The sequence below is a fragment of the Mobula birostris genome, chromosome 2 (genome assembly GCF_030028105.1).
Source record: "Mobula birostris isolate sMobBir1 chromosome 2, sMobBir1.hap1, whole genome shotgun sequence".
NCBI classification, from domain to species: Eukaryota; Metazoa; Chordata; class Chondrichthyes; order Myliobatiformes; family Myliobatidae; genus Mobula; species Mobula birostris.
The window spans coordinates 172,808,068-172,822,386 of record NC_092371.1 but is presented as its reverse complement, the minus strand read 5'-3'; the positions used below and the strand labels follow the sequence as shown (position 1 = coordinate 172,822,386).

The window sequence follows — 14,319 nt, the reverse complement described above, 5'->3', positions numbered from 1 at the left end:
CAGGCCCTTCTGAATCTTTGAGCATGCCAAAGGTTTACACAATTTACACTGACCAATTAACATACTGTCGTTTTTTTGAGACTGTGGGAAGAAACTGAAACACCCAGAGAAAATCAACATGGAAGGAACATACAAACTTGCTTAGAGGACACCAGAACTGAACTGACACCCTGAGATGGAACAGTATCATACTAGCATGGCAGCCCACTGCTTGTTGCATTTTTTTTTTATGGCATTCAAGATTTTGACATGGCTGGCATAACACAGCAGGGCTACACATTAGTTTGCGGTTAGCACAACACATTACAGAACCAGCGATCTATGTTCATTCCCTGCTGCTATCTGTAAATAGTCTGAACATTCTCCCTGTATCTATGTGGATTTTCTCTGGTTCCCTCCCACAGTCCAAAGATGTACCAGTTGGTAGGTTAATTAGTCATTATAAATAATCCCATGATTACACAAGGCTAAATCAAGAGATTGCTGGGTGACATGGCTCTAAGGGCCGGAAGGGACTATTCCACGCTGCAGGAAAATGGTTTAAGGAGGGATAATTTAAAAAAAATCAGTCATGATAGCATGGTAGTGCAGACTCGATGGACTGAATGGCCCAATTCTGCACTTGTCATGTGATCCTATTGTTTGTAGAAAAAGCTCATACAGTACATGTTAGCTTAAAAGTGGAGGAAATAGATCATAAATAATTATGCTCATGACATTGTAATCACTGTACGAGCAATAATTTTAAAGTTACCCTTAGAGCTGTGTTTGGTTGACTGTCTTGCTCATGCTAATGAGTGAACAGAGGAAGTTGAGTCTCCTTTGATTACCACTGGGACGCTGATGGAAGCTCTTAAACATCATTGTCAAGTGAGTATTAATTCATTATTTTAGAACATAAAATAGTACAGCACAGTACAGGCCCTTTGGCCCACAATGTTGTGCCGACCCTCAAACCCTGCCTCCCATATAACCCCCCACCTTAAATTCCTCCATACACCTGTCTAGTAGTCTCTTAAACTTCACTAGTGTATCTGCCTCCACCACTGACTCAGGCAGTGCATTCCAAGCACCAACCACTCTGAGTAAAAAACCTTCCTCTAATATCCCCCTTGAACTTCCCACCCCTTACCTTAAAGCCATGTCCTCCTGTATTGAGCAGTGGTGCCCTGGGGAAGAGGCACTGGCTATCCACACTATCTATTCCTCTTATTATCTTGTACACCTCTATCATGTCTCCTCTCATTTTCCTTCTCTCCAAAGAGTAAAGCCCTAGCTCCCTTAATCTCTGATCATAATGCATACTCTCTAAACCAGGCAGCATCCCGGTAAATCTCCTCTGTACCCTTTCCAATGCTTCCACATCCTTCCTATAGTGAGGTGACCAAAACTGGACACAGTACTCCAGGTGTGGCCTAACCAGAGTTTTATAGAGCTGCATCATTACATCGCGACTCTTAAACTCTATTCCTCGACTTATGAAAGCTAACACCCCATAAGCTTTCTTAACTACCCTATCCACCTGTGAGGCAACTTTCAGGGATCTGTGGATATCTACCCCCAGATCCTTCTGCTCCTCCACACTACCAAGTATCCTGCCATTTACTTTGTACTCCACCTTGGAGTTTGTCCTTCCAAAGTGTACCACCTCACACTTCTCCGGGTTGAACTCCATCTGCCACTTCTCAGCCCACTTCTGCATCCTATCAATGTCTCTCTGCAATCTTTGAAAATCCTCTACACTATCTACAACACCACCAACCTTTGTGTCATCTGCAAACTTGCCAACCCACCCTTCTACCCCTACATCCAGGTCGTTAATAAAAATCACAAAAAGTAGAGATCCCAGAACAGATCCTTGTGGGACACCACCAGTCACAATCCTCCAATCTGAATGTACTCCCTCCACCACCACCCTCTGCGTCCTGCAGGGAAGCCAATTCTGAATCCACCTGGCCAAACTTCCCCGGATCCCATGCCTTCTAATTTTCTGAATAAGCCTACCATGTGGAACCTTGTCAAATGCCTTACTAAAATCCATATAGATCACATCCACTGCACTACCCTCATCTATATGCCTGGTCACCTCCTCAAAGAACTCTATCAGGCTTGTTAGACACGATCTGCCCTTCACAAAGCCATGCTGACTGTCCCTGATCAGACCATGATTCTCTTAAACGCCCAGAGATCCTATCTCCAAGAATCTTTTCCAACAGCTTTCCCACCACAGACGTAAGGCTCATTGGTCTATAACTACCTAGACTATCCCTACTACATTTTTTGAACCAGGTTCAACATTCGACTTCCTCCAATCCTCCGGTACCATTCCTGTAGACAATGAGGACATAAAGATCCTAGCCAGAGGCTCAGCAATCTCTTCCCTCGCCTCGTGGAGCAGCCTGGGGAATATTCAATCAGGCCCCAGGGACCTATCCATCCTAATGTATTTTAACAACTCCAACACCTCCTCTCCCTTAATATCAACATGCTCCAGAACATCAACCTCACTCATATTGTCCTCACCATAAAGTTCCCTCTCATTGGTGAATACCGAAGAGAAGTATTCATTGAGGACCTCGCTCACTTCCACAGCCTCCAGGCACATCTTCCCACCTTTATCTCTAATTGGTTCTACCTTCACTCCTGTCATCCTTTTTTTTCTTCACATAATTGAAGAATGCCTTGGGGTTTTCCTTTACCCTACTCGCCAAGGCCTTCTCATGCCCCCTTCTTGCTCTTCTCAGCCTCTTCTTAAGCTCCTTTCTTGCTTCCCTATATTCCTCAATAGACCCATCTGATCCTTGCTTCCTAAACCTCATGTATGCTGCCTTCTTCCACCTGACTAGATTTTCCACCTCACTTGGCACCCATGGTTCCTTCACCCTACCATTCTTTATCTTCCTCACCGGGACAAATTTATCCCTAACATTCCGCAAGAGATCTCTAAACATCGACCACATGTCCATAGTACATTTCCCTGCAAAAACATCATCCCAATTCACACCCGCAAGTTCTAGCCTTATAACCTCATAACTTGCCTTTCCCCAATTAAAAATTTTCCTGTCCTCTCCGATTCTATTCTTTTCCATGATAATGCTAAAGGCCAGGGAGCGGTGGTCACTGTCCCCCAGATGCTTACCCACTGAGAGATCTGTGACCTGACCTGGTTCATTACCTAGTACTAGATCTAGTATGGCATTTCCTCTGGTCGGCCTGTCCACATACTGTGACAGGAATCCGTCCTGGACACACTTAACAAACTCTGCCCCATCTAAACCCTTGGAACTAATCAGGTGCCAATTAATATTAGGGAAATTAAAGTCACCCATGATAACAACCCCGTTATTTTTGCACCTTTCCAAAATCTGCCTCCCAATCTGCTCCTCTGTATCTCTGTTGCTACCAGGGGGCCTATAGAATACCCCCAATAGAGTAACTGCTCCCTTCCTGTTCCTGACTTCCACCCATATTGACTCAAAAGAGGATCCTGCTACATTACCCACCCTTTCTATAGCTGTAATAGTATCCCTGAGAAGTAATGCCACCCCTCCTCCCCTTTTTCCGCCCTCTCTGTTCCTTTTAAAGCACTGAAATCCAGGAATATTGAGAATCCATTCCTGCCCTGGTGCCAGCCAAGTCTCTGTAATGGCCACTACATCATAATTCCATGTATGTATCCAAGCTCTCAGTTTTAATCTTTATTTAGAGGTACAGCACTGTAACTGGCCCTTCTGGCCCAATGAGCCCATCATACCTAATTATACCCACAAGTCCAATTAGAATGCCATGTGAGTGTAGTGATTAGTGCAACGTTATTACAGCTCGGGCAGAGTTCATTTCCAGCACACTCTAAGAACGTTTGTACATTCTTCCCTTGTGTGCATGGGTTTTCTCCCATTGATAAAGTATGTAAAGGATTAAGACAGTCAGTTAAACAATAGCAGCCTGCTTTCCTGTAAGAAACCACTGATGATCAACAGATGTGCTAAGCCATGCTGAGCCATCTTTCTTCTTGGAGTTAGACGATGTTTCAAGGTCCTTTCTCTTTGTGCAGTCATACACATAGGTAAGATCAGCTCCAGCCTATCCTGTGTATGTGGCCACTATATCTATTCTGTAATTTGTCTCTTTGTACTGTCATGCACATAGATTCCTGTCCAAGACCGGAAGATGCTGCAGAAGATCGTGAACACAGCGCAGCACATCACACAAACCAATCTTCCGTCCTTGGACTCACTTTACACTGCAAGCTGTCGGAGCAGTGCTGCCAGGATAATCAAGGACACAACCCACCCAGCCAACACACTTTTCATACCTCTTCCCTCCGGGAGAAGGCTCAGGAGCTTGAAGACTCATACGGCCAGATTTGGGAACAGCTTCTTTCCAACTGTGATAAGACTGCTGAACGGATCCTGACCCAGATCTGTGCTGTACTCTGCAAATAACCGGACCTGCCTCTCGGTTTTTTTTTTTTTTTTGCACTACCTTACTTTCCATTTTCTATTTATGATTTATAATTTAAATTTTTAATATTTACTATCGATTTGTACTCCAGGAGCAGGAAGCACAGAATCAAATATCGCTGTGATGATTGTGCGTTCTAGTATCAATTGTTTGGCGACAATAAAGTATAAAGGCCGGCTCCAGCTTGGTATGCGTTGGGATACGTGAGCAACTACACCTGTTTTGTAAGAGGAACTGCCAGTTAGTTCCTGGACTGAGCAGGAACAGTCACAGACTGTTCCTGTTTGAGTGATTAACTGAAGTGCCCCGGAGGCTTTGAATAAAGGGTTTATACTCATATGGTCCGAGTGAGTTTATTCAGATTTGACTTCTACACCATAGTCCAAAGATGTACTGGTTAGGGGGTTAATCGGTCATTATAAATTGTCCAATGACTAGGCTAGGGTTAATTGATGGGTTGCTGGGCAGTGCACTCAAAGAGCCAGAAGGGCCTACTCTGCACTGTATCTCTAAATAAAATAAATAAATCAAGAGAAAGATTGCAGATTGTGGAGGTCATCATATATAGAATCTTGGTTGATCCCCTCCCTGACCCTCCTACAATACATCCAATTCACTTCATGAAAAAAAAAGCTGGTAATAGATAAGTAAATTTATAAATAAAATTATTTACTTACTTAGGATTTGCCTTTTCTCCTCGATTTTGCAGTTCATGGAGAATTTCTTCTCCCTGAAGCAGTAGCTGAACTTTCTGATGCTCGTGATCGAATGACAACAGCATATACTCAACCTATTGACAGAAACAAATCAGTAAAACTGAACATGCCCTAGTCAGACTTGTCTACATTTATGACAAATGCAATAAAAATAGGAAGATATCGTGATTCAGAATGTGCATGAAATGCTTCAAGATACAAGATTGTTTAATTCAGTTCTAGTACAGAAGTGTAAAGGAGCACAAAATAATTGTTGCTCCAGATCCAATACAGATTAAAAAAAAATAAAACAATGATAACAAAAAAAAACATAAAGACAGGTTTTCACCGCTATCCGAAGGTACAGCGTTCCTATGAAACGGTTCGTAAGCCGGAATGTCGTAAAGTGAATAAGCAATTACCATTTATTAATATGGAAAAAATTTTTGAGTGTCCTCAGACCCAAAAAGTAACCTACAAAATCATGCCAAATAACACATAAAACCTAAAATAACAGTAACATATAGTAAAAGCAGGAATGATATGATAAATACACAGCCTATATAAAGTAGAAATACTTTTCTGCAGCACTGTCTAGTGCAGTGAAAATCTCACGGCAGCACTCTCGGCAGAAACACTCTCCAGTAACCTTTAAGCTATGAAGCTGCCAAATCTTACCAAATACACAGCCTATATAAAGTAGAAATAATGTACAGTGTAGTTTCACTTACCGGAATCGGGAGACTAATAAATTGCAATTTCATCACAGTTAAACACTTGCTTATACGAATAACCACCTTCTGTAATTATTTTCTTCAGTTCTGCTGGGAACTTTTCAGCAGTTTCAGTATCAGCCGAAGCACTCTCTCTGGTAAATGTTAAACTATGAAACTGCCCTCGTCTCAGAAACCGATCAAACCACCCATGACTACCTTTAAATTCCACTTTCGCAACACTTTCATCACCATCGTCCAGTGCTTTCTGTTTCAGCTTATTAAAAAGACTGACTGATTTCTCCCTAAGTATAAGAAAACTTAACAGAACACCACACTTTGTACACCCATCAATCCACTCAAGCAATAGACTTTCCAGTTTATCCATTATTGGATGCCGACTAAGAGAGACTACTTTGCTACGAGCAGAACCAACAGTAACATCAGTAGTTTTCAAAAGTCTTCCTCTCTGCGTATAAATAGTGCAAGTGGCGGACTCAGGCAAGTTCAACGCGCGGACAATGTTCTTACTTTGTTCACCACGATCAAAACGCTTAATTATGTCTAGTTTTATGCTAAGTGTAATACCCTTACGAGCTCTTTTAGGCTTTTCCGATACCTTAGAACTCATCTTGCTAACGGATGCACAAAATAAATAGAGATAAAGCAGGTGTTTATACAATGGCCGCTAGAATACAGTTCCAGGGGAGGAGCTTGGCTGCTTGGGCGCACACTGCCTTTTTTCGTAACAGTGAAAACACCTTCTGTTAGCGAAAACAGGTAACTAATGTAGTTCTTTCGTAACAGCGAGGTGTCGTAAAGCGAACTTTTGGAAAACGGGGGCCACCTGTATGTAAGATAGTTTATATGCAGAGATGGATTGAATGTCTATTATAAAAGGATGATAGGCACAGGAGTGTCTGTTCATAAGATGACTGAAAGGAAATGATAAAGTAATGGTGGTAGGGGAAGTGAAGGGGTGAGTTTGTGGGTGGAGGTATTGATCAGCCTTACTGCTTCGGGAAAAGAACTGATTTTTGAGCCTGGTGATTCTGGTATTGATATTAATGCTGTAGTCAGACTTGTCTACATTTATGGCAAATCCAATGAAAATAGAAAGATGTCTCCATTCAGAATGTGCAAATTACACCTGTCATCAATAATGTTTAAGTAATCAAATCATAACACAGGATTCTCCTGGCACTTGCTCATGCTATTTGGATACAGAATTTCTCCAATCTGTCCTAAATTATTTTATCTGGGGAAAAGTAATTTTATTATGTATGTATTCTGACCCCCACCATCCAGGCCACACCACCTTCTCACATCTACCATTGGAAAGGACATACAGAAGCTTGAAGTCCAATTATCACCAGAGTCAAGAACAGTAAATTCTATTTGATTCCTGATCTAGTCTGTACAACCCTAATCACTCCCCTCAGCAGAGTAAAATTATGATAACTTCACACAATCAACTTTATGTTTTGGCTCTAATTGGTACAATTTATGTTTTTTTCTTCTGTATGTGGTGTTTCCAATGCTATGTGCCGGTGATGTTGCTGCAAGTACTGTAAGTTTTTTGCTACACCTTATGCAAACACATACGTATGCCTATAACAAACTTGCTTCTGCATTTGTGACATGTGCTTATTCATCGTTATGCAAAAGCCTGACTTCTTAAAGAAACATTTTCATTCTGCAGTCAAATCCCTTTGGTAATCAGATCAAGATATCTCAATGCAACAGAATAAGGCGTGTTGCCAAAGGGCTGAAGCAGACGTTTGACCGAGTTTGATGACAAATATTTGTATGACATCATTTAAGGCCATTTGTTGAACTAACTACAGTGGATTTCAGTTAATTAGGACACAAAAGTACATTTTGGCCAAATTAAACCGCTGCCCCAATTAAACGAAGTACCATTTTTAACTGAGTAAAATTTATGTCTTTAAATGAAATCCAGAACAAACTGGAACACTACCAATATAGTAACGAAGTAGAGTACTATAAAACTGTATTAGTTCTTAATAGTTATCAGAGGAATTCATTTGCCATGTTCTTTTGATTGACTGTAAATGAACAAAATCAGTGCAGACACCGAGTGCAGATAATGGACAGTTTGGCAACAGTCACCTGTCCCAATTAAGCAGCATATTGTCCCAAATAAACAAAGGGACTCCCAGCCAGTCTCTCAATTTGTCCTTTAAGAGTTTCCCAAATAAAGGGTGGCCTAATTAATCGGAATCCACTGTATTCAATACAACAATTTTAAAATTTCAATACCTTTCTACCACTATCCATGATTAGTACGTGCTTCATAATATTCTTCAAACCAATTGTGCAAACTTAATCTTATACATAATGCCACGGGACATTTTGCAACAGCATTAGATATTAGACCACTACAGCAAGAATAAATAAAATTCTTCACATGAAGAAAAAAAGCCCCAATCATAATTTGTAATTTGCTATAAAGTTTTAACCAGAAAATTAATATACAAATTATGAAACACTAAAAACCTAAACTGCAGTCTATTCAAGAGTTTGAATGTACATATTAAAATCAAATGTTTTCCTTTAATATTCTGGATGGAAAGATTCTCTTTCAAGATGGAAGATGTAATGTTAGTGACAAAAAAAAAATTAGCCTTATTTATATACTGGATTTATACTTGACTCAGTTAATGGTTCAAATATCAGGGAAGTATTAATACCAAAAACCTGTATTCAAAAGCAATTATAGTATTTTTCCATGATCACACAATGACAAAATACCCCAATTTTCTAAAGCAAAAATCCAAGTACAGGTCAAGCTATAATAATGGCAGGAACAAGAGCCATTAAAGTTAGAATTTCCATATGCCCCGTGGAAGAACAATGCTCTGAAAAGATTGAAATCGCCATGATCAAATTCTGTCAGATATTTTGAAGAAGCTTAGTAAGATTTTTGAAGCTTGTTCAAAATATCTGGCAGAATTTGGTCATGGTGATTTCAATCTTTTAAGAGTGTTGTTCTTCCAAGAGGCATGTGGAAATTTTAACAAGCACTGAATTGGTTTAGAAAGATCAAAAACTACAGGTGCAGGAACTCTCAAGTAATAACCAAAAACACTGGAAGTGTCAACACTGGACAGGTTAGGCAGCACTAACAGCTAACATATAAAACTGAAGTACCTTTTGTCTGAAATGGGAAAATGAAAACAAGCTAGCATTAAATTGTAGAGGGGGAAGTTGTGGCTAGGATTAAAGAAACTTTGTGGCTGGAATTGAAAAGGGCTGTTCATTCACAATCCCCATGCAATCCAACAGAGCTTGAACAGTTTTGTAAGGAAGAATTGGGAAAAATTGCAGTGTCCAGATGTGCAAAGCTAATAGAGACCAATGTACACAGACACAAGACTGTAATTGCTGCCAAAGGTGCATCTACCAAATACTGACTTGAAGGTGGGATGAGTACTGAAGTACATGCCGGAATAGGGATATCAAGTAAATTTATTCTATTTAGAGATACAGCATGGAACAGACCATTCCGGCCCTTCGAAAGGCACTGCCCTACAACCCACCTATTTAACCCTAACCGAATCACAGGACAATTTACAATGACCAATTAACCAGAAGGTCTTTGGACTGTGAGAGGACATTTACATGCACACATGTAGAAAGTACAAACATTCTTAGAGGACATTGGAACTGAACTCAATGCCTCGAGGTATAATACTGCTGCATTAACCACTATACTACAGCGGTGATTTAAACAATTAAGGGGTAGCAGCCAGTAATACAAAGAACAACCAGTCTTCAAGCTGTTTCTATGTAATTACAAGCAGTAATCAAAGGCTCACAGCAGGAGGCCAGTTAAGGCTTCTAAACTGGCATGTTCGACAGACATTCAGGAATGCATAGGCCACATGCAAAGCTACCTTTATTAGTTACACCAAATCAGACATCACACATCTTCTGTTTTTGAAACTATTGGAGCCCATGATTTGCAGTCTCCGAGAGGATTCTGGGAGGTAGAGGCAACAAGCGTGAGCCATGTTCCACTTCATTTCGACGATTAAAGCAATGAGGAGATTGAAACATTGAGGTGAATGTGGAAGGTGAGCGCCGGCTGCCTGCCTGCCTTTTGATCACCGGTGGGATCGCTTTGTTGCCAGACAGGGGAGACTATGTGGCCTGCTGCTGGGTGAAGAAGTTGTTACCAAGGTTTTCTGTGTTTTGGATATGGTTTTGAACTTTAGACTTTGTTTTTCAATCCTATTAGTTTTTCTTTATATTCCGTGTTCTTCGCCTGATCTTGTTTTTTTTGAATGCAGGGCAGGAGTTCGGGGTTGATGTACCTGTTCCTATTTGTGAGGGGAGGTTGGATTTTTGGAGTTGATAATTGTGTTGCCATTCTTTCTCTCCCCCCTTGGTTTTGTGGTTATCTGAAGAAGAATTTCAGAGTTTACACCTCCATAATAAATTAACCTCTTGAGCCTTTAGCAAATGGAATAGTTGTGTCCACAGGGAATCATCTCTCAAGAACGACATAAGACTATTAATGAGCCTAGTCCCATCGTCCTGCACCCAGACGGTAGCCCTCCATGTAGCTACCCAAATTTCTCCTAAATGTTGAAATCAAATCTGTATCCACTATTTGGACTGGCAGCTCGTTCCACACTCCCACCACCCTCTGAGTGAAGTAGTTCTCCCTTAAATATTTCACTTTTCATCCTTAACCCATGACCTCTAGTTCTCGTCTCACTAAACCTCAGTGGAAAAAGCCTGCTTGCACTTAGCCATCTATACCCCTCATAATTTTGCATACCTCTATTAAATCTCCCATTGTATTCCTATGCTCAATGCAGAATCTATTGTTTTTTTGGAACCATTTCTCTACACCCAAAATACTGAGTAAACTGCACTTAGACAATAGACAATAGGTGCAGGAGTAGGCCATTCAGCCCTTCGAGGCAGCACTGCCATTCACTGTGATCATGGCTGATCATCCACAATCGGTACCCTTTTCCTGCCTTCTCCCCATATCCCTTGACTCCGCCATCTTTAAGAGATCTATCTAACTCTTTCTTGAAAGAATCCATAGAATTGGCCTCCACTGCCTTCTGAGGCAGAGCATTCCACAGAACAACAACGCTCTGTGTGAAAGTTTTTCCTCAACTCCGTTCTAAATGGTCTACCCCTTATTCTTAAACTGTGGCCTCTGGTTCTGGACTCCCCAACATCGGGAACATGCTTCCTGCCTCTAGCGTGACCAATCCCTTATAATCTTATATGTTTCAATCAGATCCCCTCTCATCCTTCTAAATTCCAGTGTATACAAGCCCAGTCGCTCCAATCTTTCAACATATGACAGTCCCGCCATCCCAGGAATTAACCTCGTGAACCTATGCTGCACTCCCTCAAAAGCTAGAATGTCCTTCCTCAAATTTGGAGACCAAAACTGTACACAATACTCCAGGTGTGGTCTCACCAGGGCCCTTGTAGCAAATGTGTTCAATTGCCTCATTTTTTCCCTAAGATTATAAACTTGTACTTCAAAAACAAAATCAGTAACAAGATGTGACCTAGTAACCTGCTCTTTGTTGTTTGGGCAATGGTACTATACAAAGACAAAAACTAAGTTATATTAAAAAAAGTGCAAAAGGAGGAATAATGAGAGTATTCACAGATTCATCGGTTGTTCAGAAATGATGACAGAGGGGTAGAATTTCAAAAAGATTCTTCCTCCATATCCCGCTCTATATGTTTGTTTGTTGTGCTGCAGAAAGAGCCAATAATATCTACAGCTCCAGCCTCCATCACTCATTCTAAATTACAACAGCCAGCAGCTGGTTCACAATATCCCAGAAAATTCTCCAGCCAACACAGTTAATTCTATCTGCTGCAAAACCAAGACAACACGATGTTTCAGTTTAACAACTCACATCAAAGTGAATGGGTCAGACTGCCAAGCCTGCAGACCTGCAATTATAGGAAAATGCCTTCATTTCTCAAGAGCTGCCAGTCATCATGCTGGCAGCCCTCCACTATATGCTCATTCCATGAAGGCTAATTTGCAGGGTGAGTCAGTGGAAAGGAAGGCAAATGAAATGTTCGCATTCATTTCAAGAGGACCAGAATTCAAGAGCAAGGATATAATGCTGAGGCTTTATGAGGCACTTGGTCAGACCACACTTGGAATATTGTGAGCAGTTTGGGTCCCTTATCTAAGAAATGTTTGGTGAAAAAGGTTAACATATGAGGAACGTTTCATGGCTCTGGGCCTGTTGGAGTGAGAGAGCGAGTGTAAAGAGGGAATTGCATTGAAACATATCAAATATAGAAAGGCATAGATACAGTGGATGCACAGAGGACATTTCCTATAGTGAGTGAGCCTCAGACAAGAGGGCACAGCCTCAGAATAAAGGGATGTACATTGAGATTAGAGATGAGCAGGAATTTCTTCCGCCATAGGGTGGTGACTTGTGGAATTCATTGGCACAGACAGGTGGAGGCCAAGTCATTGGGTATATTTAAAGTGGAGGTTGATAGGTTCTTGCTTAATCAGAACATGAAAGGTAATGGGGAGAAAGCAGAAGAATGGTGAATGGGGTTGAGGGGTGTGGCGGTGTGTATGTATAAATATAAATAAATCAGCCATGATGGAGTGGTGGAACAAAATGATGGGTTGAATGGCCTAATTCTGTTCTGATGTCTTACGTTGCACGATGCTTCATGGTCACAATTAGTGGGTTAAAGGCCTTGTTTCCATGCAGTCTGTCTGCAACTACCATTGAGTAAGATTTCTCAGTTCTATCTTTCTTTTTGGGTTGGGAATAAGTACAAGCCACTCCCTAGTTCAAAATTTAAAAACTCAACAAAAAAGTTTTACTATGAGTTTCCATGTCAATCATCTATAAAACCAAAGGGAGGAACATATCAGAGCATGCTTGCGCCAGCCATGAGATTACCCCCACATCCCAATGAAGTGATTGCAGACCGCAGCAGTGGGTCTGCCTGCTGATCTCAAGTCAGCAATGTAGATCACCTTAAATTAGAAGGGAGCTATGTAGACAACTGCCAAAAGCATTTCTGTATACATTAACAACCCTGTCCCACTGATGTCAAGCTCAAAATCTAAAACACCATCTTTTACCTCAAAACCAAATAAGACATTTAGTGTTTCAACTGTACAGTATACCAACTGCAATTTATAGCACAAGATAAATTTGAATGTTTTGACACTGTATAAGAATATTGCTTTGAACAAATTACTGGATCGATTGTTCTGTGCAATTTGCACTGTATAATTGCTGAGTATAGTACTGTCAGTTCAGACACAAAAATAAAATCACATTAATTATAAAGGCTGGTGAACCAAATAAATGCAGGGCTCTCAGCAACAAGCTTGTGGTACGAGATAAATGTCCATTCTACCTATTGCTTACATTATTTTAAAAAAGATTTTTACTCCTGTACGACTGCAGCACAAGATGTTACCAGCAACTTGTTTAAGAACCTTGATACTTCACAGGGGCGGAAACTTGATTTGACAGATTCTACCAAGTTGTTCTGGGGAAGATAAGAATGATTCACAAAGCTTCAACAAGTTCAAGCTTCAGAAGAGAGATAGGAGGTAAGTTGGTAGGAGCACATGTTTTATTCCCCTCCTGGGATTTATAACAACGGATATCAATTGCTTCATGTCTAACAAAGGGAGGAAATCATTAACAATATTCCGTCAACAGAAATAAACTTTATGAACAGTGAATCCAAGAAAAATAGAGTGAAAACAGAGTTTGGAGTTTGAAGAAATATTTGATGAAAAAAATGTAGAAAATCCAAAATAAAAACAGGACATGCTAGAAAAGCTCTTTGACCTGAAAAAAACTTTTCAGATACATGACACCCAAATACCTGGCCTCACCCATCACCTTCCAGAATGTACTCCTCCTTACATCACCGTATTCTGGCTTCTGTCCCCTTTATTTTTAGTCCTTTAAGGATCTTGGCCCAAAACGTCAACTGTTTATTCCTTTCCATAGATGCTACCTGACCTGCAAAGTTTCCCCAGTACACATTTCAAAAAAAACTTGGGCTAAAGAAACAGTGAGAAAGAAAGGAAGCTAAAGAGTTGGACTGACTCTTTGTAACAAAGAATCTGATGAAGCTTGAGATATGTGGATGGAGGTGGCAGGGAGAGAATTTTTTTTAATCTTTTAAGAAGATGGGCTTTACGGTGAAAAGAATTTAGCATTTATCCTCACATCCTAGAATTAGAGCAGTTAAGAGCAGAATCTTGCTTTTCAGAACTGGTAATGAGTTATCTCCATATTTAATGAAAATATTAAATACATATATTAATTTTAAAATAATGTAAAATAATAATTACTATAACCATATCAACACACAAAGTGCTGGAGGAATTCAGCAGGTCAGGCAGCATCTATGAAAGTGAATCAGCA

General features: G+C 40.5%; 1 protein-coding gene across 7 annotated transcripts in view; it reads right to left on the bottom strand.

Annotated features, from left to right (window-relative positions):
- The window catches only part of gclc (glutamate-cysteine ligase, catalytic subunit), a 95,251-nt gene that overhangs the window by 55,698 nt on the left and 25,234 nt on the right, over positions 1-14,319 (bottom strand). For 6 of the 7 annotated variants that reach the window (XR_011885000.1, XM_072251108.1, XM_072251106.1 and 3 more), the window contains exon 3: positions 5,142-5,254. Coding sequence is in view for 6 of the 7 variants with exons in the window: in XM_072251108.1 (XP_072107209.1) it covers positions 5,142-5,254 (113 nt within the window). In the remaining variant the exon portion in view is untranslated. Of the gene's footprint in view, positions 1-5,141; positions 5,255-5,890; positions 6,018-14,319 lie in introns of those variants that run through there. The other variant, XM_072251110.1, reaches the window with a different exon arrangement.